This window comes from Crotalus tigris, unplaced genomic scaffold, assembly GCF_016545835.1.
Source record: "Crotalus tigris isolate CLP2741 ecotype Arizona unplaced genomic scaffold, ASM1654583v1 scf7180000024475.591531, whole genome shotgun sequence".
NCBI classification, from domain to species: domain Eukaryota; kingdom Metazoa; phylum Chordata; class Lepidosauria; order Squamata; family Viperidae; genus Crotalus; species Crotalus tigris.
The window spans coordinates 354,217-380,036 of NW_024100646.1; the positions used below are offsets into that span (position 1 = coordinate 354,217).

The window sequence follows — 25,820 nt, forward strand, 5'->3', positions numbered from 1 at the left end:
AGCAGCTGCAGGGATCTGCTTAACAAAGGAAGAAGAAAGAATTTGGATCACGTGACCCACGGGGAGGCTGCAACGGTCGCAAGTGTGAAAAACATTCCTAAGGCAGTTGTTTCAGTGCCATTGCAACTTTGAACGGTCACTAAACGAATGGTTGTAAGTCCAGGGCTGCCCGTAAGTGGTCCCGGGGGGCCCCCGGCGGTCCCTCCTGGCCCCCAGTGCTCGGGGGAGGGGAGCCGCCGTGGGACTGGCCGTGTCTCCTCTTTCTCTTGCAGTCCCTATTCGAGCGCCAGGGGATGGCGACCCACGCCGGGCCCGAGAAGCCCCACGTCTCCCTCCGCAAAGGCCTCCCGCGGACCAAGTCTGTAGGTAGGTGGGGTCTCCTCTGGCTCTCCCGGGGGCCCCGTGGGCAGGGGGCGGCCTCAGCCCAGACTGTGCAGGGAGTCCCTGGCTCATGACCACAGCTGGGCCCAAAATTCCCGTTGCTAAGTGAGACGTTGGTTAAGTGAGTTTTGCCCCATTTTATGACATTTCTTGCCAAGGTGGTTAAGTGAATCCCTTTAGGTGTTGAGTGAGTCACACGGTTGTTAAGTGAATCTGGTTTCTCCATTGACTTTGCTTGTTCGGAGGTCACGAGACCCCGGGACGCCGCAACCGTCGTAAATGTGAACCGGTTGCTAAGTAGCTGAATTTTGATCACGTGACCCTGGGGAGGCTGCGACGGTTGTAAGCGTGAAAAACGGTCACGAGTCACTTTTTCCAGTGCCACTATACGAACGGTCACTAAATGAACTGTTGTAAGTCAAGAGTTACCTGTACACCAGCCTGTCGCTGAGGTCACCTGGTGCAGCTGTTGGCTGGCTGGCCGATGCCCCCTGAAGCCGGGTCTCAGGCGACACCCAGGTGAGGTGCTTGTCCCCGGGTGACCTGCACGAATGACAGGCGCTGTTGTGGACAGGTCAGTTTCCCTGACTAAGCCGTCTTCCAGGTGGGCTACCTTGATTATGGGAACTCGGGCTGCTGTTTCCCATGGAGAGAGCCCTGATTGACAGGTGCAGTCACGGCTGTGGCTGCCCGATCACCTTGCAAGGCACGGCTCCCCCTCCACCTGGGCTCTCCTTAAAAGAAACCAGCCTCTCAATGTCGGGTTTGGGAACAGCGTCCCCGTGGAAAGGACCCCGTGGCTCTGAGCTGGATCCCAAGGATTTCTCCCCAGCGTGCAGAGGATCCCAGGGACCAGGCCTGTGCGGCTGCTGTTCACCGGGCTGATTTGTGAGCAGGGTTCAAGCAATGGGAAGCACAAATTCACAGACAGAAACGGGGGCATCTGCCTGTTTATACTTCGCTTAGCGGGACATCAGCAGAGCGAGTGTGAAAAATATCAGCGTTCCAAACAAGGCATGGGAAAAAAAAATATCTCTGGGAAATTGCCCTGCTGGAGCTGAAAATAGTTCAGCGCCCTAGAATGAAAAGGCCACCTGTAAGGTTTCCGTTTAAAAGGTTGCAGCAGGTGGAGAAGGAGAGGCGGCACGTCCTGACACGACCGTGGGAGAATTCCAGCTGGACGCAGAGCAGAAGAGGAAGCCGGGCGTGGCAGGCAGAGCCTTGGGGGGGAGACATGGGGGTTCTGGTGATATTTGGGGGGCTGCTGCTGCTCCTCTGTCACCTGCCAGTGCTCAGAGCAACGGCTGCAGGGCACCTCCCCTCAGGGAGAGATGCCAGTCCCCCCGCCCGTGGGAAAATATTCTGGGCACAACAACAGCTGACAAGCGGCAGTGATTCACGGCCCTGGAGCTTCCGAGCAGGTTTTTGCTCTGCTTGATGCGGAAACGTGGGGGGGTGAGGTGGAAGCAGCGAGGCAGGAGCGCATTTCTGGTGGAACTGAGGCCAGAATTAGACCCTCCGAGGGATGCTAAGAGAAGAAAGGCAGCAAGAAGGAAGTGGGGGGAGCCAAGGGGGTCTTTATTGTGAAGTGGAGGAATGCAGGATCGATTTTAAGTGTTGGGCCCAAGGATTGGGTTTGCCATAATGCAGAGGTCTACAAACTTTGCAGCTTTGAGAGGGGCGGACTTCAGCTCCCAGAATTCCTCAGCCAACATCAAGGCTGGTTGGGGAATTCTAGGAGTTGGAGTCCATGCAGCTTAAAAGTAGCCCAGGTTGAGAAAGAGTGGCTTAGATTGCTTTCGATTAAGCAAGGTGGAACCTGGTCTGGGGATACAGCTTTGCCCTTCTGGATCTCTCCATGATTCCAACACTTTCTGTGAGATGGTGTCCTACAAGGGTCAGTTCTACAAGGCCGACTAAGAAAGCAACACCTTGTAGGTCAGGGCGACTTTCACTGTTCACAATTACAGCGATGGAGCCTTGCCAATTTGAGTGTGTTTCTCCTTCCTTGCCTTTATCTCTGTGAGAACCGAGAAAGGAGCGCTTGTGTTCCTTTCGTGGCCTAGTCTCAGCCCTCACTTATCAGACCGTCGCCTTGGCTCTTCCCTTTCTCGTCCTCCTCTACGGTGGTCAAAGCTGTGGCTTTCCAAGTAGTGACTGTGGCTGTGAGAGTTGGACCGTAAGGAAGTGTCAGGCCTCCATCTGCGGAAAAAGTGAACTGGAACTGCGGGACCCTATGGAGGCCAAGGGAGAGGTGTCTGTGGCTTCAGAGGAATGTGGGGAAGAGCAGGCCGAGGCAGGCCAGGACCCTTCAGGATTGGAACAGGAGGAACAGGAGAGGCAGAGTTCAGGCGATGAGCAGGGGCCACCCCCTAGAGCAGGGGTTCTCAACCTTGGCAACTTTAAGACTTGTGGACTTCAACTCCCAGAATTCCTCAGCCAGCAAAGCTGGCTGAGGAATTCTGGGAGTTGAAGTCCACAAGTCTTAAAGTTGCCAAGGTTGAGAACCCCTGCCCTAGAGCACAGAGAGTGGAGAGAAGGAGGGAACCACACAGACAGGCTCAACTACTCAGGAGGAGGACGTCTCGCCCTTCTCCATAAGGAACACCTGGAGATTGATATTTAAGGAGACGCTGTGGGGAAACAAACGCTGATTCTTGGAGTGTTGTGTATTGTTGCTGATCTCTTGTTCTGTGACTTCTGTTTGGAAACCTGGGTCATCACAGGAAGGCTGAGTGCCAAAGAACTGATACTTTCAAATTGTGCTGGAGAAGACTGCGAGGAGGATCCAATCCCTTGATCCTAAAGGAAATCAACCCTGTTTTTGGAAGGACAGATATGGAAGGTGTAGCTCAAATGCTTTGGCCACATAATGAGAAGGGAGGACTCCTTGGAGAAGACCCTGATGTTGGGAAAGACAAGGCAAAAGGAGAAGGGGACGGCAGAGGATGAGATGGCTAGATAGGGTCATGGCAGTGTACATGAATTTGGGCAAACTTTGGCAGACAGTGGAGGATGGGGGGGCTGGCAAGCTATGGTCCATGGGGTCACAAAGAGTCAACAAATTGCCCTCTACATCAGTGTGGTGCTGGGGGGAGCACTAACAGTTTTGACTTGTTTTACCACAAGCCACCATCATGCCCACCCATCCACCTGAAACTGCCATGGGAGGCCATCCAGAATTCCCTAGTGGGACGCCATCGATGTATTGATGAACTCAGATCTTGTTCTTCATCGCTGAACCCCAAGGAAGCTCCAAAACTCTTGAACGTTGCCTGTGTGCAGAATGAGGCTGAACAAACTGACATTCAGTTCAGATAAGACTAAAGTGTGGTTGACATTGGAGGATTCAGTCTCCGTCTCCTCCTCCTCCTCCTCCATGTATGACCAAACACCATAAAAGACCAGCCTACAACACAATGACTAGAAAAGGACATTTTAAACTTGTGAGAATATCAGAAATCACAGAGGAACCTCAACAGCTAGCACCAGATGGCTTCTAACAGCTCTAATTATTGGTAGAATTTTGCATTCTTGGCGAAGGTTTCTGAAGAGTGGTCACCCAAGAGAAGGGGGATCTCCCTCCGGTCCGCAGAAAATCCTCTCTCCGCGGAACCGGTGATCCCTGGTGCCCCAAAGGCTGGGGACCTCTGCTCTAACACTTTCCTGCAGGCCCCCCCCCCCTCCGTAGCCCCCGTTTCATAGCCGGTGACTTCATACACAGACGCCTCCTTTGGATGGTCTAATGGGGGACTTCATTACAGGTAGTTTTTGACGTTTAGTGACCATTTGAAGTTACGAGGGCACTGGAAAAAGTTAACTTATGATCACTTTTCATTTCTTATGTCCGTTGCAGCCTCCTGATGGTCACGTGATCAAAATTCTGACCCTTGGCAACTGACTCGTATTTATGATGGTCGCAGTCTCCCGGGGAATCACGTGATCTTCTTTTGTGACCTCCTGACAAGCAAAGTCAATGGGGAGGAAGCCGGATTCACTTAACAACTGTGTGACTTAACAATTGCAGTGATTCGCTTAACAAGGGTGGAAAGAAAAATTGTAAAGTGAGAGAAAATTCACTTAGCAACTGTCTCACTTAGCCACAGAAATTTTGGCTCAATTGTGGCCACAATTCGAGGACTATCTATATTTCCCAGGCTGCTCTACGAAAGAGTGTGTCATTGTGGCAATGTTACTATGACTGTGACACACTTTGCATCCTTTGTGCAATGGCCTCCTTGCATAAAGGTCAGGAAGGGCAGTGGGAGGTGGGGTCCTGGGCATAGGGGGCTGCTGATGCTGGTCCAGCAGGATCCCCCTGGAGAGGGCTGATCCCAGCATGCCTTGCAGAGGCCACAGCTGCACTCAGCGCCACGAAGATCCCCAGCACTGCCTAGAAGGCGCAGCACAACTGCACACGGCGTTTGTTCCACAGGGCCTTTGCGCATTGTGCTACCCTGGGCAGGAGATACAGCTGGCTTGGTTCTGCTTAGCAACATCATTTTTTAGGTGCCAGACTCCAGAGGAGTACGAATCACTGCCCACGACGCAAAGGGCTCTTTGCAAGCAATTCGGTGAAAATTATTTCCCCTTAATTGCCCTTCCCCAGCCTGCCTGCTCTGCGCCTTCCCAGTTAGCGGTCCTGGCCTGGGTCTTCCTGCCGTTTCTGGCTCAGGAATTCCAACCGCTAAAGAATATTTATAGCTCAGGGTTGAAAGGAGAGGTCCTCAGTGTGTCTCTGAGCTTGGTTGTTTTATTGCAGACGTTTTATGACCTAACTAGGTAACGTCATCAGTGCTAGAGTGGTGAGGAGAAGGAGGAGGACTATAGGGTCCTCAGTGGTCTCTTGAGCTTCATTGTTTTCTTGAAGACGTTTCATTACCCAACTAGGGAACATCATCAGTACTAGAAGGAGAGGGGTTCGCTCTCTGTTTATGTACTAATGGTTCCCCCTGTCACTGTTGGGGACGGTGTTCTTGATGGTTCCCTGATTAGGCCGTTCACTCCCCTGTAGCACTGATGATGTTACCTAGTTGGGTCAGGAAACATTTGCAAGGAAACAGCCCGGTTCAGAGAGCACCAAGGACCCCTCAATTCCAACTGCCTAAGGTGCACCACGAGCCTCGCCTCATTTGCTGGCTTTGTAGTCCATCTTGATGGCCAAAGAGAGAGAAGCATCATTTTACCTCCCGAAGGAGCTGCAACTTTTCCTCTTTTGCTGTTTTTTAGGTGAAGATGAAAAATTTGTGGCTTCCCTAATGGATGGAAAATTTCCCCGGAGTACGTCAATGCAAGATACTGTCCGAGAGGGCCACGGCATTCCCCCCCCACCACAAACCGCTCCTCCCCCACCTCCCTCCCCCTACTACTTCGACACAGGCCCACCCCCTTCCTTCTCCCCGCCTCCACCCCCAGGGAGGGTCTATGACACTGTCCGGTCCAGCTTCAAGCCAGCCTTGGAGGCCAAGCTGCATGGGCTGCCGCCAGTGATCAGTGCAGCCGAGATGTACGACCAGGCCAGGACTGGCATCCCCTACCCCGAGCGGCAGAAACGGGCCCGCTCCATGATCATCCTGCAAGACTCCTCCCACATCCCCGTGGAGCCCACCGACATTCCCCGACCAGGCCCCTCAGCCACCCCGCCCGAGAAGCTGAAGCGGAAGGGCCGTGGGGCGGACAACCCTTACGCCAACATGGGCCAGTTCAATGTCAGTCTCTTTGCACCCACCAAGCCCCAGCGCAAGAAGAGCCCCCTGGTCAAGCAGCTGCAGGTGGAGGATGCGCAGGAGCGCGCGGCGCTCTCCGTGGCAGGGGGCTTTCCCCGGGAACCCTCCCCCACCCGGCGGGGTCACCGCCTGAGCGGGATGGAGTTCTCCCAGCAAGTGGACACCGCCAGCCTGCCCTTTGCCACAGCGGTCACGGGGGCCATGAAGGACCGAGATCGGCGCCTCGACGAGAAGCGGAAATCCACTGTCTTCCTTTCCGTGGGGGCCATAGAGGGGAGCCCCCCCACCATAGACATGCCATCGCTGCAGCAATCCCGGTCCATCGACGAGCGTCTGCTGGGGAGCCGGGACGTTCTCCTGCCTTCCCCCGTCTCCGCTTTAAAGCCATTCCTCAGCAGTTCCTCCTCAACGTTCATACACCCCCTGACAGGGAAGCCCCTGGACCCCAACTCCCCCCTGGCACTGGCGCTGGCCGCAAGAGAGAGAGCCCTCTCCACCCAGGTCTCCTCCAGAGGGGCCACCCCCATCCACAGCCCTGACTCCGACCGGGTGGCGCCCTTGTTTGTGGACATCCAAACCAAAGACCAAGAGAGAGGCGAGCTGGAAGGCCGGGGATCTCCCGCATATTCTCCAGGAGCCAAGGTGGCCACCCCCAGCTCTCTGACCCCCACCCAGAGCCCCTGGGGGATGCCCGGAATCACAAGGAAAGAGGGCGAGGCACGAACCGTGACCCCGGTGAAGGAGGTGGAGAAGAAAGTAGAGGACAAGAAGGCCATGATCCTCAGCATTGTGGATACCTCGCAGCAGAAGATGGCCGGCCTGATCATGGTGCACGCGACAAGCAACGGCCAAGAGCTCGGCTTTGACGTGCAGGAGGAGAAGACCTCCGTCCCAGAGGCGGGCCCAGAGCCAGCGGAAGTGTCCATGGTGGAGGCTCAGCCCAGTCCCGTGGGGAAGGCGCCCGTCAGCCCAGCCTTGGACAAGACTCTTGGACAAGGGAGTTCGGAGGAGGAAGTAGAGACGTACACGGTCACTCTGCCGCCCGCTCAGCTGTCCTCGAGCGATGAGGAAACCAGGGAGGAGCTGGCTAAGATTGGCCTGGTGCCACCGCCCGATGAGTTTGCGAACGGGGTACTGGTCACCACCGCTGGCACACCTATCAGCCAACTGGCTGCTCCAGCCATTGCCCCGCCATCCGTGCCAGCGGCAGCGGTCCCACCTTCTACCACGGGTGGAACACCCTCAGGGAAGCCCACTGGTGCCCCCACCGCCCCGGAGTCTGCCGCAGACTCGGGAGTGGAAGAGGTGGACACCAGAAGTTCAAGTGACCATCACCTGGAGACCACAAGCACCATCTCCACTGTCTCCAGCATGTCCACGCTGTCCTCCGAGAGCGGGGAGCCCACCGACACCTACACCTCCTTTGCGGATGGGCACACTTTTGTATTCGAGAAGCCGCCAGTGCCTCCAAAGCCGAAACTCAAGTCCCAGACCAGCAAGGGGCCGGTAACCTTCAGGGACCCACTTTTGAAGCAGTCCTCGGACAGCGAGCTCATCTCCCAGCAACACACGGCCATCCTGGCTTCCGCCAGCATCGGCCGGCCACGCTACCTCTTTCAGCGAAGGTCCAAGCTGTGGGGGGACCCCCTGGACAGCAGGCCCCTCCACGGGCCGGAAGATGACAAACCAACTGTGATCAGCGAGCTCAGTTCCCGGCTGCAGCAGCTGAACAAGGACACGCGCTCCCTGGGGGAGGAACCTGCCGGTGGCGTGTTAGACCCTGGAAAGAAGTCTCCCGTGGTGGCAGCACGGTAAGACCTCCCCCCAGCCAGACAAAGGGGGGGCTGCAGGGGGCCTCCTGCCCTGGTCAGGAGGGGCCTTCCACTGACCCTTCCCCAGCCTCACGGTCTTCCTTGGCCAGGCAAGCGGTGGTCCAGGACCCCACTCAGCCCCCCCCCTTCTTCCAGAGGGGGAAGATGCCAGAATGACATTTCAGGACTTGTCCCCATCTAGGTCCTGGGGGGGCAATGGGGATCCCCTCGCCCCGTCCCGAAGCACGAAAAGCGCCCTTGTTTTCCTAGATACAGGCAGTCCTGGACTCACGACAGTTTAGTTAGTGACCGTTCAAAGTTACAACGACATGGAATAAAGTGACTTACCGCCATTTTTCACAGTTACACACTTTGCAGCATCCCCATGATGACGTCATCAAAATCCAGATTCCTTTAGTGTTTCTTCACTGAACGCTTCGGGCAGTGCAAATACAGGCCAAGATTTCCTTCTAAGACAGGTCCTCAACCTTGGCAACTTTAAGACTTGTGGACTTCAACTTCCAGAATTCCTCAGCCAGCTTTGCTGGCTGAGGAATTCTGGGAGTTGAAGTCCACAAGTCTTAAAGTTGCCAAGGTTGAGGACCCCTGTTCTAAGAAGCCATTTCTAGCTTGAGCCCCCTCTGGCTCCCTGGGGCTTTAGGGCCCAAACGCCCCAGCAATCCCTTTGAGGGATCTCCCAACCTCAGGCGCAGCTGGAGTCGGAATCCACTGGAGATAAGAGCCAGGGAGGAGGTGGGCCGTTGGATCCCACTGCTAGCGGGCAGAACAGGTCCCTGTCATCAGAAGAGGAAACCATGATGGCTTGCACTCTTGTTAGGGTCCCCAGCATGGGAAGGTTTGGCCACCTTAATTCAGCCTTGGAAAGTTCTAGAAGGAGACTGATGACCTCTCGGGGGGGGGGGCTTCCCATTTTTCCCCCATGCCGTATTTGGGGGGGGGGGAATAGCCTTCCATTTGAGACCCTTGCTGCACTGCATAGAACCGGGGTGGGCAACTATGGCCCCTTTACGACCTGTGGACTTCAACTCCCAGAATTCCTGAGCCAGCATGGTTGACTGAGCGATTCTGGGAGTTGAAGTCCACAAGTCTTCAAGTGGCCAAGGGTGGACATCCCAGAGTTTCATCTGGGTCCAAGTCGGCTCCCCAGTTTATCTAGAATTGTAATTTGTAACCTGTCTGGGGGGAGAGGTTGGGGGGAGCAGAAGGGGAAGGGGGGAAGGAGACAGAAGAGAAGGATATGATTGATGTGGTTTGTGCTTGGAAAACCCACCACTGCTTTGTATTCTTACAGATCTGACAAAGACATTGAAGAGAATTAAGCCTTTTAAGCCTTTTAGCCTCTAGGGTAAAGCTTCCTCTTTCTCTCTATCCCCGCTAAGTCATTGTCAGCTGAAGCTATAATAGCTGGTCTGAGCTTCCAACTAAGGCAATTAACACCTTACCAATTTCCTTGTAGGCGTTGTTGCCACGGTCTTACACACCCCGAGGTCTGACCCCAAACGTGGACAAATTGAGGGCAAATGCCTCTCTTAAGGCAGCCTCTTCTCTACCTGTTGGATGCCTGTCTGGAGGAGGGTCTTCCAGGATCAAGAAATGTGTTTGGGCCACAGGAGTCAGATAGAGGCTTGGCAGCACTAAGTTCTTCGCTCTATTTGACTGCGTTGACATTTGTTGGTCTAGGGCGGGGGTCTCCACACTTGGCCACTTTAAGACTTGTGGACTTCAACTCCCAGAATTCCCCAGCCAGCTGCCAGGTTTGGAGGCCCCTGGTCTCGCATGCTGAGAGTACGTCCGCCCTGTGCATTGAGTCCCTGGGTAGAAAGCCTCATTCTTTATCACTGCAGGAGATGCATTGAAGTATCCATAGACCTGATTTAATATTTCCATGCCAGATCAATAATTCTTCTGCAAGGGCACTATACAACTATTAACCATAATACACACACACACACACACACACACACACACACACACACACACACAGCCTCTCTAGAAAGCTCAAAGTGGGCGTTTCCAGACCCACTGAAAAAATGCATATCCCATCTGTGTGCCTAAATGGGAGCCCTTCCCAGGCCAGAAACCTGTTTGGGGGTTACCTTGTCCCACTGGTCTTCTCCAGCCTGGGGCCCTCTGTGGAGTGGGACCCACTGAATCCCCTAAGATTCCCCCCTATTCTTGGCAGGCAGGGCTAACGAAGACAGAACTCCACCGCTGATGGAAGAAGGGACCTGCAGTATTGGTGGGTGAGGCAGGGCCCTCTCTGGGTGGTGCCCTTTCACGAAAATCAACTTCGCTAGGGACACCCTCGTCATCCTTGACATGGAGTTTATCCATAGTTCTCATGCCGTAGATGCCTCTGGACAGGCCCATGAACCAACCTCATTATGTACAAAACCGATCCCCAAACAGAGCCGGGGTGGAGCCACAGTGGTTAGAATGCAGTATTGCAGGTTAGACTCTGCCCACTGCCAGCAGTTCGATCCTGACCAGCTCCAGGTTGACTCAGCCTTCCATCCTTCCGAGGTTGATAAAATGAGGACCCAGATTGTTGGGGGCAGGAGGCTGACTCTGTAAACCGCTCAAAGAGTGTGATAAATGCACCGTGGAGCGATATATAAGTCTAAGTGCTGTTCTATTGCTATCTATGCCCCACCCACCCCCACATGGAGTAATTCATATTCTCCAGGAAAACGGGCTTTGACAGAGAGTGCGCACTGCCTACAAGGATACAGGGGTAAGAGGGCCATTGTTGCTCACAAGTCATGGCATGCATTTATGACTGATCGATTGCTGTCACTCCATCCATTGCTAACCCCTTACTAATCCTGGCTTGCTCACCCCACTGGGGAGGTTCACCGTGGGTCCTGCCCCTTGACTCCTGCATGTTCACGGAGGGCGGGGGAGCAGGCAAAGAGAGACGCCTTTCATATCTACTGTGCCCCGAGAGATGGTTTCAGGTTTGGAAGGAGAAGTCAGAAGCATTTTGTTTTCTGCGACAGTCCAGCAATGAAAGCAACAAGCCAGGAAAAATAATTTGGGGGCATATGAGAAAAATTCCACTTGGGTTTGCGGTAACGTAAAGCAATTCGCTTACACCAGATTTTGGCCCTGAGCCTGGCTTAGCCTCAGATCTCTTTGGAATAATAAGCCCAGCCCAAGCTTCAGAAATCTGACATTAGATTGTTGAAGTCGCCTCTTGAAAGGATCGGCATACGGGTGCTCCTCCTGCTTAGTGACCCCTCGTTCAGCAACCGTTCAAACTTGCAGACAAACAAAGTCAGTGGGGAAGCCAGAGGGCGTCACAAGAGGAGACCACATAATGTCCTTGCTCAACAACCTTTGGTGATTGGCTTAACAACAGCTGGAACTGCCAGAATTACCATCGTTAAGCAGCCTGGTCGTGTGATGTCACGCTATAGGATTGCGTTGCTTAATGATGGCAATTCCAGTCCCAGTTCTTGTGGTTAACGAAGGACTGTGTAATATTATATGATCAAGATACTTCTGAAATAACTTCTAAGGCACAACTATGATCAAAACCCTTACTTCCTTGTAAAATAAAGTTTTATTCTCTAACCAAGGTGACTACTAGCGTGGCATTTGCAGCCTGAACCCCTGGGAATCTTGATTGCCATTGTCCCCAGTTCAGTAGTCCTCATGAAAGCACTGATTTGTAAGAGTCATGGTGGCGCAATGGTTAGAATGCAGTACTGCAGGCTAATTCTGCTGACTGCCGACTGCCAGCAGTTCAGCAGTTCGATCCTGACTGCTCAAGGTTGACTCAGCCTTTTATCCTTCCAAAGTCGGTAAAATGAGGACCCAGATTGTTGGGGGCAATTATGCTGACTCTGTAAATCACTTAGAGAGGGTTGTAAAGCACTGCAAAGCATAATATATCAGTCTAAGTGCTGTTGCTATTTGTGGATTGTTGATTGCTTAGGAGGAAACGGTTGACACGCTAGGGAATAAGGCTGAGTTCTATAGAGGAGCGTCTTCTAGATGATATTGTGGATAAGAATCTGCCCTTGCTATAAGTTGGCACCTGAGAGACGAAGGCCCAGGGTCTTCGTGTGGATTTTTCCACCTTTCTTCCTCCCCGGCAAATGAGCAGAAATCCCTTCACCCTCCTCCCTGTGTGCTGGGCCAGGAAGAAGGTAACCAAGCAGCCAGCGAGGGACGGCTTCCTCTGAATCCAAAGACGAATGCCACAGGAGGCATGCAGTTGTGGTGGTGGTGCCACCAAGGGCTTGGGAACCTTACTTGTTATGAAGAGAAAGGGTTGTGTAGCCCTAGTGGCATGACGGGTCCAGGAGGCTGGCTGTTTTTCCTTCTCCCAGAGAAGGTGGAACTCTGCAGTTATGGCCGACTCAAGGCTAAAGCATACATGAATCCAATCTGAGCTGGTCACTGGCACCAAAGGTTTATGCTTCCAAGCTTTTGGGCTCGTGCTGGAGCCCATCCTCAGGGAATGAGTGAGCAGTTAGCTGAGGAAACCTGAGCAACTTGATAGCTTCACATCGCAGTGAACAAGGACCTGCATTCAATTTCACAGCTACTAAGATTGTTGGCTGAGTTGGGACAAAAATAGCCAGAGAAATAATTGAAGCCTGGGAAATCAATAGGAGTGCTGATTTACTACTAGCTTACCAGGTATTTAGGAACCGAGGGTGCAACGGCACAAGGAAACAAGAATCAGTTGACTTAATAGCCAACCATCAACAGCCTAATTAACAACTAAAAGCCACGCACGAGGAATCATATAAATACATAGAACAGCCCATTCTGGAGAGAGAGAGGTTGGTTCCCTAATGATGAGCCCGAAAGCTTGGAAGAATAAATCTTCATTCCCAGTGACCAGCTCAGATTGGATCCTGCAACATTATCCTGGGACATGTACATTTGCCTTCGTTCACTAAAGCTGGCCTGTTGGTGGTCCAGATGGCCTACCTGGTCCTCTTGACTTTCACAGCTGGCCGTGAGCCAGGCCAGGGCTGGGCTCAGAGGGATTTGCTGAAAAGCACATTGAGTGGAGGGTTTTCTTGTGGACTTCCACCTGGATTGGTTTGGGAGACAAGTAAACCTCTGGAGTAGTCGTCCACTCAGGAGGATTGCCAGGTGTGCAAGCAGTTGGCAGGAGATCAAGGAGCTTTGAACAGCGGTTAAACAAGCTGGCCCAGAGGGCTGTGGGGAGGAGGGTCTCTCCCAGGAAGGGCTTGGAAGAGCATCCCAGGAATGATCAGGAAGAAGAAAACCCTGCGGGGAAGACGCCTGCGCATCTTCTCCCCCAGTTCTGCTGTGAATTTTTCCTGCTTGCATTTCTCATCACCGGCTGCCCCCAGAAATGCTTGCGTATTTATTTATTGACTTATTTATAGCGTTTCTATACCACCTCAATTATACTAGCAAATCACTCAGAATATATGGCATTCTGTAGATCCCAAAAATATACAAAATCTCTTTGGGCTAGAATTCCGGGTCAGCAGTGGGCAGCTCTGAATGAGTCCAGGGGGGTCTTTTCAGAGGCATTCCTGTTTCCCTCAGAGAGGCTGCCTCTCGTGGGCACCCGTGTTCCCGTCACAGGTTCTCTGGCTCCAAACACCCAGCTTGGCAAAGCTGGAACAGCCGCCCAATTTGCACATTCTGGGGAGCTCAGCAGGGACCACAAAGAAGTAGGGTACACTGCTCTCCTTTGAACCTGCTGCCCACAAAGCTCATTCTCCTTCCTTCTCTCTCTCTCTCTCTCTCTCTCTCTCTCTCTCTCTCTCTCTCTCTCTCTGCTCCCTGGCCCAGCCCCTCATCCCCAGCCACGCTCCTTCCCTTCCTTTCCCTTTGCCTGGAGCTTCACAGTTGCTTCATGTCAGGCTTTGGCTGTTGAACGTATGTGGTTGTGAACATCTACTTCATGGAATGGGACTTGGGGTATTGAACTGACCGTGACTGAACTGCCTCCCGGAACTCTTTGGAGCCCATGGCCTGGAGCCCTTGACCATCTGGCCTGAGAAGGTAGTCAGGGCATCTGCTTGTCTGGCCACCTGGCCAGGTGGACAATACTGGCAAGCAGTCAGGAGCTCTCTCCGAAAGGGAAGGTGGTCCTCCAGCCCTGTTGAGCCTGAGGTCAGCCCAGCACCTCCACCCTTCTCCCTCCCCTGTCCCTGGCCAGCAGGAGGTGGCTTCTGGGAGCTGCAGGGACCCCAAAGGAACTTGTGACCAAGTCTATTCCTTCTTCTCAGTGTGGTTCCCGGTGCCTTGGACGGATGCTAACATCTTTCTCATTGCCTTTCTTCCTGCTCTCCCATCTGCATGTCTCGGCTGCTCTGTCTAGCACCGCCTCAGGCCTCAGGAGGGTGGGCGAGCTGTGTAAGTGAGCATGTTCTCATCTCATAGCAACCCCACGTCCGTCTCCTGTCCGTTCCTCCCTTCCTCCTCCTCTGCTTGCTGTGTGTGCCGTGGGCTGGCTGGGGGCTGCCGGGAGAGGGAGGGCAGGGCCTGCAGGGCTGTGTGGCTGCGTCGTCCCTCCCCAGCCCACCCAACCAAGCATGTCGATATCTGTCTCGTGATGTTCTATGCCCCGGAATCCCAAGAGGAAGTGCCTGTCTGCAACCTGGTGCCAAGTGGGCCTCGGGGTTGGGTAAAGCCAGGGCTATTCGGCAGGCAGAGCTGACTTCAAGAAGCAACGGGGGAGGGGGTCACCCTGCCTCCAAGTCCCCCCCCGTAGGAACAGGCCCATCCTCCAGCGTAAAGATGGACCCAGAGAGGAAGATAGCCTGCAACAGGAAAGGGAGGGCCACCTTGCCTCTGGAAGCTGAGGTCCAAAGCCTTTTTTGGGATGGGTGGCAAGTCCCCAGGGATTGGGGGCCACTGAGGATTCTGCAGTGCCATGCCAGACCCAGCACTCTTCTCTCACCAAGGAACACCCCCAGGAGGCCCCCCTCAGGGCGGTCCCCCTACTTAAGGTGATGATGATGACGATGCTCTCCCTGAGGTACGTCTGGGCCCTCATCTGAGAACCTGGGCAAGCGTAGGGCCACCAGGAAGCCCATGAGCGTCTGCTTCCTCTACAAGTCAGGCTGACGGTGGGTCTTGCTGCAGGTTATCAGCAGGGTGGACCCAACCCTCACACCCAGGTGGTTCATTACACTTTCCACCCAGGTACAGGTGGGCCCTGTACCTGGGTGGAAAGTTCTGCCTCTAGGAGGCTCTCCACTCCTCAGGCTATGGACCGCCCCCTTGTGGCTGGCTAAGTCCCCCTAGATGAACAAACACACCAGATCTCGTTCATCCATTGTGAACATGAGCTTTCTCCTGTGTCAGCTCATCTACTCAATGTGTTATCTTGGGACGATGTTTGGTCTCCACCCAGTGACTCTACTAGAGTAGACCTGAGCTTGGTTGGACCTTGGGCCGTGTCTTCTCATGTGCTGTTGCTTCATCTTCTTGCGTTTCCGAACAGACCAGCTGAGAAGAAGCTTTGGTCTTGAGGAAACAAGTCAAGGGAGATGCGCAAAGCACCACCACAGTCACCTGTGGCTTAGCTAGAGGCCACGGAGTGTGAAGGTGAGGTAGTAAATGGCCACAATCAGACAGGTATGACATTTTCATGTAGAATCCTAGATTGTGAGGGGCCTTGGGGGTCTTCTAATCCAACCCCTGCCCACGGCAGGACAGCTTATCTCATCTTGGACAAAGAGTTGTCAAATCTTTTCTTGAAACCTTCAAAAAACAATATTTTTCTTGAACAATATAGAGCAGGCATCGGAGTTTCTGGCAGCCTTACTATCTGGTCTGGTCTGTCTTTGTAAAACGTGGCCCACATTGTGAATGAGGATATTTCTACCGCCAGTTGTGTTCCGAATATATCTCCTCTAGAGCCAAGCACCTTCTGAAATACTCTGGTGTCCACATGGGATATTCAGCCACAGAAGAGACCTCCACTTTTGCCTCTGTTGTTGACGATGTCCTTCGTCACGGAGAAGAAATGCAGTTCTGGATTCAGCAGGGAGGACAAGAGGAGGAAGTCCTTTGGGGTTCTACATTCAGCTGAAGATGTTCCTAAGTTCTCAATCTACCCTATGTTAGAAAACCATCTTGAGACGGATCCTTCTTTCTCAGCATCTCACATCTGACTGTCAACAGAGACAGAAGCCTTCAAAAGAGACAGCTGCTGGTGGTGGCGTTCTCCAAGCTTGTTGCTCAGTTTCCAAACGTTTCGTCACCAGGCTAGGTAACGTTATTGCTGGAATACCGGTTGAAGTGTCTTATTTCTTCTGCTTTTAAAGGTCTTACATGGTCGACTGGTCACGGCTGTGGTAAGGGTCGTCTGGTGGAGAGGTCACAGACAGCTCTTTGGTTTACGACAAAGACCTGCCTTTCATTTGACTCCTTCCAGATTGCTGTGATTTTCCTGGATTGCAAAGCTGTCGGGAAGATTGTGATCCTGGGGAAGAACTGTGCCAAGCCCCCACCTTCATTGCCAGGAATTATTTGGGAGTGAGCAGGTCAAGAGGAGCCCTTGTAGGACCTCAGTTCACCAACACCTCCAGTATGCAGAGGGTTTTCCGTTCGTGCTATTCTTCATTCTGCTTGACCACTGCTTAGCCAAACCTCAGTCTTTGCCATGACTGAGAAGGGTTTTCTCCTCCAACCAAACCCGGGGCTCTTGGGAATGGCCCTTGCCACCAAGAGGGCCAAGAATGTCTCTGCCCGGCCAACTAAGAATGGCTGGTTCTGCAGAGCAGTCTTCAAAACGGGGTCAGCCTTATGCCATGGCTCCCAGCCTCAGAAACGAAAGACCCAGGCGCAGATGAAAGGAAGCTTTGGTAAGAAATGGGCCCCCCTCAGCTGCAAGACACACACCGGCATCCATCCCAAGCCAACCAGAGTCCAACACCTGCCCCCCTCCCCCCAGGAGAGACGCCTTCGGTGCCTGTTGAAGAACAAAGAGCCATCTTGACCACGTTCATTGAAGGACTGCCGCCCAGGGAATGCATCCTTTGCTCTGCCGTGGACCTGGGTCGCTCTTCGTGGTCCAGGGAGAGAAGCCAACTAATGAATCCCTTGTTGAGCACCATCCAGAGCTGTGAGCTGTTGGCGGGCCCTAAAATGTCTGCTAATGTGACTGCCAGCTAAAGAGCCTTTCCTCTTGAAGGCATCTGGCGTAGCTTCCTGGAGACCCTCCTCTCAACATTGCCATTTCTCCCTTTCCTGACTTTTCGTGTTGTGGAAAGTGACGTATTTTTTCACTTGCCTTTCCAGGCAAATGCACAAATATTTTAACGCAAAGTCCTTGAAGCAGAGATAGATCTCACTCAATCTATTATAGGGGGGCACAACTGTCTCTCTGTCATTGATGACAATGGACTAATTCATTTGAAGATTATGAAAACACTCTGAGCCGAAAATGCTGAAGATTTCCATATGCAACGCTCTTGTTTTCTGGCTGGGGGACAAGGCTGGGCCACCTCCAGCTTCTGCTTGCAGCAGGAAAGGGATGGGGCAGAAGACCTGGGCCTTTGGGCCTCGCCCCAGCCCACTGGGGTCTTCTGCCTTATGGAACCTGCAGAGCCAGATAAGATTCGGCCAAGTGGCAGACGGGTCATCAGACGGTGTCATCCCGTGCCAAACCAGAGGCATCCCAGAGGCTCACAAGCTTCCACCCTGGAAGGCCACACTGACCTCTTCCTGCAGCTGTCAGGAAATTCAAGGCAGGCCAAAGTAGGAAACCAAATTGTGAATGCTGATAATACTTTTATTCTAAGGTTATAGTGACAGAAACTTGCAAGTATAGAGGTGCGTCCCCACGTCCTTTATCTCCGTGAGAATTGAGGAGTGTCTTGTCTGAGACACCCCAGGTCGGCCCATGACTCAGGTTTCTTTTATCTGACCGTTGTCTCGGTAGCAGCCCATCCTCCTGTCCCCCAATGCCACACATCAGGGGTTTTTGAAGACGAGTGGCCGTGATGCTTCTCTAGGACTGTCGCTTTTTGTAAAGTTTGGAAAACTGGAGGCCATCGTCATGTCTGAAGGTCACTTGTTGATCAAGAGGAAAGCTGGTCTCATGAAGAGCTTGGTTTCATTGCCAGGACAAAATGCACAGGGTGCAGTTCATCACGAGGAGGAGATGCCCGTGTCCCCATCCTGGGCAGCCCAGTTCCTCAGAAGCTGTTGCTAGTCACTTCATCCTGCGTCCTTCCTGCACATGAAGAGAAGCCGGTGTCCAGGGCAGGCAAACCGAGCAAAGTCCACGACATTTTTGTAAACATCCTATCAGACATCAGGAACACAACTCTGCTGTCTCCCTAAGGCCTCAGTCCAGGTCGTTCATCGACACTTGAGGGTCCTAGTCCTCAAGATTCTGCTTGGCTGCTGCTGTTCATGTGCAAGAGAAGATTCCTCCCACCTGCTCAGTCTCCTTCGGTGCATTTTAAGCAGTTCCCATCCACCCTTTGGTGGCAGTTCCACCTTCTCACCAGGGACCGGAAGCACCAGGGGAGTTGCCAACCGCCAGGCCTTTTCTATGTCAACTCACAGAATTCAAACATTCAGAATAGAGCTGGAAGGGACCTTGGAGGTCTTCTAGTCCAACCCCCTGCCGACACAGGAAACATATCATTTCAGACAAATGGCTGCCAGTCTTTTCTTAAAGGCCTCCAGTGATGGAGCACCCACAGTTTCTGGAGGCAAGGCGTTCCACTGGTTAATTGTCCTCCAGGTGCCTTGAGCAATGTCGGCTGCCCAAGTCCTGCCCCTCTGCCTTGCAGCCCTCCGGCCCCCGAAACGGGACAGGCCACTGATCTTTTCCCCCTGATGTGCTGGAGACGGGTTCCAGGCAAGATGGCCGGGAAGGAAAGGGGCTTTCCAGTGCAGGCGATGAGTAGAGGCTTCCTGGGTCAAAGGAAAATCCAGAAGGATGGACTCTGAAAGGTCACCTCCCTGGTCAGCAAAAGCAGCAGGCCAAACACAACCCCAACTCCTTATTCACTGCTTGTGCTCACAACAGTGGAAAAGGGGGGCTAAGAAAAGAGCCTTTGGGCTGAACCGTTTCACTTTGAGCGCCACACTTGCCAGGCAAAGGAGCCAGAAGGAGAAGTTCCCTTGCTGCTCCTCACCTGTTCTCACCAGATTTATTCACCTCTCTTGAGAATTGCCAGATAAGCCCTCCAGGGATTGGGCAGGGGGGGGAGGAGAGTGCTGGGTCTCTTTTGCCCCCTCCTCTGCAGGGATTCCAAGCTAGACACTCTCTTTCACTCCACCACCACCATCCCGCACACACTTCCGCTACAGATGCCACCACCCTGTTTAACAGAAAGCTAGCTTTCAGTCCCCTTTGGTTTTCTACAGGGAGATAGCCTACCTCAGGGGTCTTCTGGCCACCTGAAGGCTTGTAGACTTCAACTCCCAGAATTCCCCAGCCAGCGTGCATCCCAGCAGGTCTGGGAGTTGAAGTCCATAAGTCTGAAAAGTGGCCAAGTTTGGAGACCCCTGGTCTGTGCATTGAGGAACACAATCTGCTCTCAGAAAGGCTGGCTCTCCCAGTACTTCCCTTGGTCTACTCTGAGCAAAGCTCCAGCGGGTCTCCCAGAGTCCTGGGGGTTTCCAGAGTTGGTGAAAAACACCCGCATGAAGGTAGCCAGTCCTCCTCCCAGGCAAGCGAATTCTCACAGCGTCTGAAGCTGAGCCATGGAGCCTTAAGAGAATAACAGAGTTGGAAGGGACCTTGGAGGTCGTCTAGCCCACCCCCCTGCTCAAGCAGAAAGTCCTATACCATTTTAGACGAAGGCCCCTGGAGCTCCCCAGGATAGATTTTTCTCTGCCCAGAGATCCTGCTCCCCCCCCCAGCTCCACCCCTGCTGCAGGGAAAGGTCGTGGACCTCGGGAATGAAAGACTGAGGGGGTCTTAGGGGGTTAATGCTCCCTTTGGAAAGCTGGAGGGGAGGGTCAGTTCCTGGTTGTGTCAGCCACCCAACCAGCTTGCAGTGTGTCTGGGAGGGAAAGTCTGCCAGCAGGACCCCCGTGGAAGAGCTCAGGGAGGGGTGCTTGGCAGGGGTGCCTCCCCTGTGGGGTCTGCAGAATCTGTGGCCTTGCTGGTTGTGTGGGGAACGTGTGTGTGTGTGTGTGTGCGTCTGTTTTGTGTCTGGGCGCCTCTCTCACCACTGCTCTTCCCTCTGTCTCTCTCTGTCTTCACAGACTTTTCAGTAGTTTAGGAGAACTAAGCACCATTTCCCAGCGCAGCTCCGGCACCACCTACACCGTGCGTCCTGGCAGCCGCTACCCTGTGACCCGCCGCACTCCCAGTCCGGTAAAGCCTGCCCTGGATAGGACAGACCCCCTGAGCACCGTCCGGCCCTACGGGCTCACCCCGCCCACCATCCTCAAATCTTCCAGCCTCTCCATCCCACACGAACCCAAGGAGGTACGCTTCGTGGTGCGCAGCGTCAGTGCCCGGAGCCGCTCCCCCTCCCCTTCCCCGGGGCCCCCCCTGCACCCCCTCCACCCCCCGCGGCCCTTCATGCAGAAGCCCCTCCAGCTCTGGAACAAATACGACGTGGGGGACTGGCTGGAGAGCATTAACCTGGTGGAGCACCGAGACAAATTTGAGGACAATGAAATTGAGGGCACCCACCTGCCCGCCTTGACCAAGGAGGACTTTGTGGAGCTGGGGGTGACGCGGGTGGGGCACCGCATGAACATTGAGCGGGCACTCAAGCAGCTGGCAGACAGTTGACCGTCCCGGCATCCCGGGCTCCTCCCGGGGCCGTGTCACTCAGGGGCAGGCGGGGCCGTTCCTGCTAGGCCAGTAGACAGGAGCCCACCGGATGCTCTTCCTGTCCTGCTCCGACTGCTGCACTGAAAGACGGGGGGGTCGGCAGGTAGGCAGGCACCTCCTCTCCCTCCCACCCCACAGGGCCCCGGGCACCCTGGTGCAGACTCCCTCCCTCGGGAACAGGCACGGACTACAGAAACTCACCCTCCCCAAGAGAGTCACTGCAGGACAGGCGGTTCTGGGGAAGGAGAGGCGCTCCCCTCTTGGAGAACACCCCGCCAGCATGTCCTGCCCATGTGGAGTGCCTGGCATGGGCCCCGAGTGGAGGTCAGAGGGGCGAAGTGTTAAGATGGGAAGGGGGTCCTTGTGCTGGGGTTGCACGGCTCCAGCCGGGCCTTAACACCGGCCAGTGGGGGCTTTGGGGGGAGGGGCTCGGTGCGTTGGCCGCAGGGAGCTTCGCTGGCACCCAAGCGCCGGAGGAATTCTCTCTGTGAAGGTCAGCAGGAGCTCCTAAGAGAGGTCAAGGGGCAGAAGTGGGAACAGCGGTCAGTAGGGCCCCCATCCATCCCAGTTCCTGCCCCCACCCGCCCCCGCAGCCCTGGACCCTGGCCCTGCCCCACAAGGACCCAGCAGGGCCAGGAGGAGGAGAAGACCAGGAGAGGCACCCCCACGGAGCCTGTTGCCTGTGCCCTACTGGCACGCGAGTGAGCCGATGTCGCATGGACCGAAGCATGCTTGGGGCGCAAAGAGAGGCGAAGGGTGGATCCGGCTGCTTGGCCAGCCTTCGTGGGGAGGGGGGAGGCCTCATTTGGCTCTGGGGGTGCGGGACACGTCGAAGGGGGGTCTCTTAATCTCTCTGCATTTCTGTAGGTTTGGTGATCCCAAGGAGAGGATGCCCAACAGCAGGATCCCACCCCCTCTCTGTCCTAGTCACTTATTTTTGCATCTTTTTAATCAGCTATATATTTGAAAAGGGGAAAAAAAGAACAAATATCTATATATCTATATCTATAGCCACTTTGTTTAGTTACGGTTGACTGAAGCTCTATCTTGCTGGGGGGGGAAGGGAGGGCCTGGGGGCTCCTTCCTGCAATGCTTGTGGGAGTTTTTAGTGACTGAACGAATGTGGGGGGAAAGACAGAATCCTTTTAAAGTTCCTTTTAGATGTTCTGAATTTTAAAGATTTGGGGAGGAACAACACAAAAGAAGGCAACATTGCACTGGCTTCTTGGGAACGTGTGAAGTCTTCCATTCTTGCTGGACAGACCCTGACCGGAATAGCTGCTTTCCCCCTTTGACAAACACACACACACACACACACACACACACACACAAAATTGTCTTTCGCTTGCTCAAGCTTTCATGGGAAAAAGCAGACTGGAAGGAACCTTTAGCCTTCCTTGGGGGAGGCTGAGCCAGGTGAGATGCTGTGCTTGGAAGGAGCCCCCTCCTCCCCCACCCCCTTGTGGCCACTCCCCAGACCCAGAGGGCTCCCAGGCCTGGGACTCTGGAGCAGGTTGTGGGAAAGAGACAGGTGCCAGATACCTCCGAGGGTCAGAGCAGGAGCCTCTGTCTAGGGCAGCCCAGCCAGTTCCTTTGCAAGGTCACTAAATTTTCTGGTGCTAGAGGGAAGAGGAGGGGGACCCTCACACCCCCACAGATGCCCAGCCTTTGCCAGCTCCCCCCCCCCCATTTTAAACAAATCGCCAACAGAAACCTGCTTCCTACCAAGGGCCCTTCCAGGCTTCTGCCTGGCGAGCGCAAGGTTTCTTCCCCCAAGGGGGCTGCCAGCTTGAAGGCCCAAGAAAATCCCAGACGGGGGGGGCAGCGTAGCTGGGGGGGCTGCTCTCTTCAGGCCTCCCCCATCCATTGACCTGCAATGCCCAGAAGTCACCAGACCTTTCTGCCATTCCTCTCAGCCCCCCCCCCCATTCTCCCAGAATTGATCCCCCTTAGGGAAGTGCGAGAGAGGGGCCAGGCCCCTCCCTGGACAGGCATCCACCCTGGTGGCACCACCCCATTTTAAATCTTCCCAGTCACAGGAGGAGTAGGAAAACCAGCCATGTTCCAATTCCAAAATTTCAAGAAGACCCAACATCCCAGGGACGCCTAGCAAAGCGTGAAAAACTTGTTTGGGTTTATCATTTAAAAGGCCCGTTTTAAAGCAGCGAATGTCACCCACAAATTCTGTGATAAGCCGTTTTAAACGAAGCAAATGCAGGGGCAGCTCCACACCTGGTGCTCTCCAACTGTGTCAGGCTGCAATTCCCATCAGCCCCGGCTACTGTGGTGTGTTGGGGGCAGCTTCCTGAGACAGCCTCTCAGAAAGCACAAACCCCACTGGGGACCTCGTGCACCCCCCATCAGCTGCGCACACCAGCCCTTGGCATCTTTTGCAGAATAACAGAGTTAAAAGGAACCTCTTAAGGCAGTGGTTCTCAACCTATGGGTCACGACCCCATTTGGGGTCGATCGACCATTTCACGGGGGTCGCCAAACAAGGCTGTCCGCCATTTTTTCCCCCTTTGGCCACACCCCTGGCACCCGGTGATGTATAAGTGGTTGGGGGTCACCACAACATGGGGAACTGTATTATGGGGTCGCGGCATTAGAAAGGTTGAGAACCACTGCCTTAAGGTCTTCTAGTCCAACCCGCTGCTCAACCAGGAGACCCTCTACCATTTCAGACCAGCGGCTGTCTGGCTCTTCTTAAAAAGTCCTTTTATCCCACTTTTACAAAGGGGGCCAGGAAAGACCCTTTTCTAGAGGGGGCTTTCCTGGCCGGAAAAAGCGCAAGGACCCTGGAAGCCTCTCCCGGCCCTTTGAAAGGGGCCCCTCTGGGTCCTTCGTTCTGGGCTGCCTCCAGGCTTCAGGAGTCCCAAAGGGGCCATGATTGACCGGCCTTTCTCCCCCTCCCCCATCTTTAAGCATTGCTCCACGGGCCCAACCCAGCACACTGGTTCTCCCCCCTCCGGGAGAGCCCCTCGTGTGGGGAAGGGCTGCGTAGTTCCCCCCCCCCCCCCAAGAGCAGATGCCAAAGAAGGAAAATGCAAATAGCAAAGACTTGTTCCGTTTTGATGCCAAAGCCAGGCAAGATCAAACCGGGGGGGGGGGGGTCCATGAGACCCCTCATAAAAGACAGCAAATCCCACCTGGATTTCAAAAGGTTTTTTAAGTGCTCAGGAGGAGGATGTTTCTGCCCCTCTCCAGAGGGGGGGGTTCTCTAACCCTCCTCTTTGGGGGGGTCTCGGTGGCCCAAAGAAACATGTAACCCTCCTCCCTGGCGGCCTTGGTTCATCGGGGCTGGCGCAAGGGGGGGACAGCAAGCGAGGGCGCCCCCCTCAAGCTCCGACACGGAATGGCCCCTAGCCGCCCCCCCCGCCGCGTTTTCATCCCACGGCCAGGGAAGTTCATCAGGCTGCCTAAGGCCCGCGCCCACGTGCGGCAGGCGCTTTCTCCGCTCCACGTTCCGTGGATTCGGTGTCTCCGTCCCTTTCGCGGCTGTTTCTGGGACCAGAGGAGACGCGTCTGCCCACCCGCCTGCCCGGCCTCCTCCCCGTGGAGGCCCGAAGACTGCAGACCCCCCCCCTTTGTTCTCCCCCCTCCCTCGTCTGCAGGAAGTTCACTTCGGGACTGGGACCGCTGGACGCCTCCTTTTGATCGGGGAGCCCCCCTCCCCGGCGCTTGGCTCCCCTCCCCTCGAGGGGCGCAGGAGATGCTTTTGCTCTCCTGCCAATCAAGGAGGCCCACGCAGCCCCCCCCCCGCCTGGGGGGGGCCGACCAGCCCCTCCCACTAAGCAGCTGCAGCCGTAACTGTGTTTGGAAACACTGCGTGACGCCCCCAGTGCGCCCCGGAGGCCTCGGCTGACCGGAGCGGGGCCACCACGGCTAAGTCCCGACGGCAGGCATCCCACGAGGGCCCGCGGAGCCCGACCCACTCCTGATGCTGAGGCGCCCCCTTGGCCCCCTGGTCAGTGCAGCCTGAGACCCCAGACCTCCCAAGGGCCGTTCGAGCCTCTTCCCGCTGGCAGAATCCCTCCTCTTCCCCCGCCCAGCTCAGCCAGCCCCCCCCCCATAAAGGCCAGTGCTAGAAATACAGGCAAAAGCCCAACCCTGCCAGCCCCCCCCACTTTTGAGCCCCCCCCTCTCCCCGTAATGGGTGGGGGGCCAGGGACTGCGCAGCGAGGCCGCCTAACCTTCATGGACCGCCGTGTGCGGAGGGTTGTGTGCAAAGCTGCCTCCCAACAAGCCGGGAGAAATGCAGCCCGTGCTTCTCATTCCCCGCGGGGAGACGCGCCCCTCTTCGCGAGCCCCTCTTCCATCAGACGGAGGCTCCGTCCGTGCAGCGGGCCGGGGCTGGGAAGCCTGCCCCCAGTCCGAGCGCACGGGGGGGATCCGTGTGGGCCGCGGAGACCCCTGAGCCGAGAGCCCAGCGGCACGGGGAAGCGTCCCCACAGCAGGGTCAGAACAGGCGGGGGGCCGCGCCAGGCGGCTGAGCGTGGATTGCGCCCCCACGGTTGGCCCGGAGCCGCACCCGGAGGGCTCCCTGCCGGCCTGCAGAGAGAGGATTGGAAGCCCGACATGCTCGGAGGGCACCAGGTTGGGGAAGGTGGTCCTCCAGGGAAACGGCCAATGTACTCTTGTGCCAGATAGGGTGGAAACGACCCCCTTGACCCTCCCCCAGGCTTTCCAAAATAACAAAAATAGCCCCACTGGATGTCCCACAGCTTGGTGGGGAGTCTGCAGCAGGCGAGGACCTTCCCAGTCGCTCCCCCAAAGGGGAAGATGGCCAAAGCAGACCAGACCGACCCCCTCCCACCCCCACCGGGCCCCCAGCAAGAGGCAGGAAAGGTCCCCGCTTTGATCCGGCACTTCGGTCCTTAAACATAAATTCAAAGAATTGGCGGCACAGCGCAGGGAAAGGGCCGGGAGAAGCCGCCACCGTTGAGGGCACAGCCACAGCTGTCCACGGAAAAGCCACCGCATCCTCTTCCTCGGGGTTCAGCTTTGCAAGGGGACGGGACCCCCACCACAAGGGTCACCTGGAGGACCCTGGAAGGGGAGGCAGCAGGGAAGAAGGCCTCCGCTGCTTGTCCAGCCAGCTGCTGGCTCACCCCTTCG

General features: G+C 55.2%; 1 protein-coding gene across 1 annotated transcript in view; it reads left to right on the forward strand.

Moving 5' to 3' along the window:
• The window catches only part of SHANK3 (SH3 and multiple ankyrin repeat domains 3), a 178,581-nt gene extending 156,877 nt beyond the window's left edge, over nt 1-21,704 (forward strand). The window contains exons 21-23 of the mRNA XM_039333377.1: nt 273-366; nt 5,611-7,918; nt 20,123-21,704. Coding sequence (XP_039189311.1) covers nt 273-366; nt 5,611-7,918; nt 20,123-20,660 — 2,940 coding nt within the window. The 3' untranslated portion in view covers nt 20,661-21,704. The remainder of the gene's footprint in view (nt 1-272; nt 367-5,610; nt 7,919-20,122) is intronic.
• Nucleotides 21,705-25,820: the final 4,116 nt, after the last annotated feature.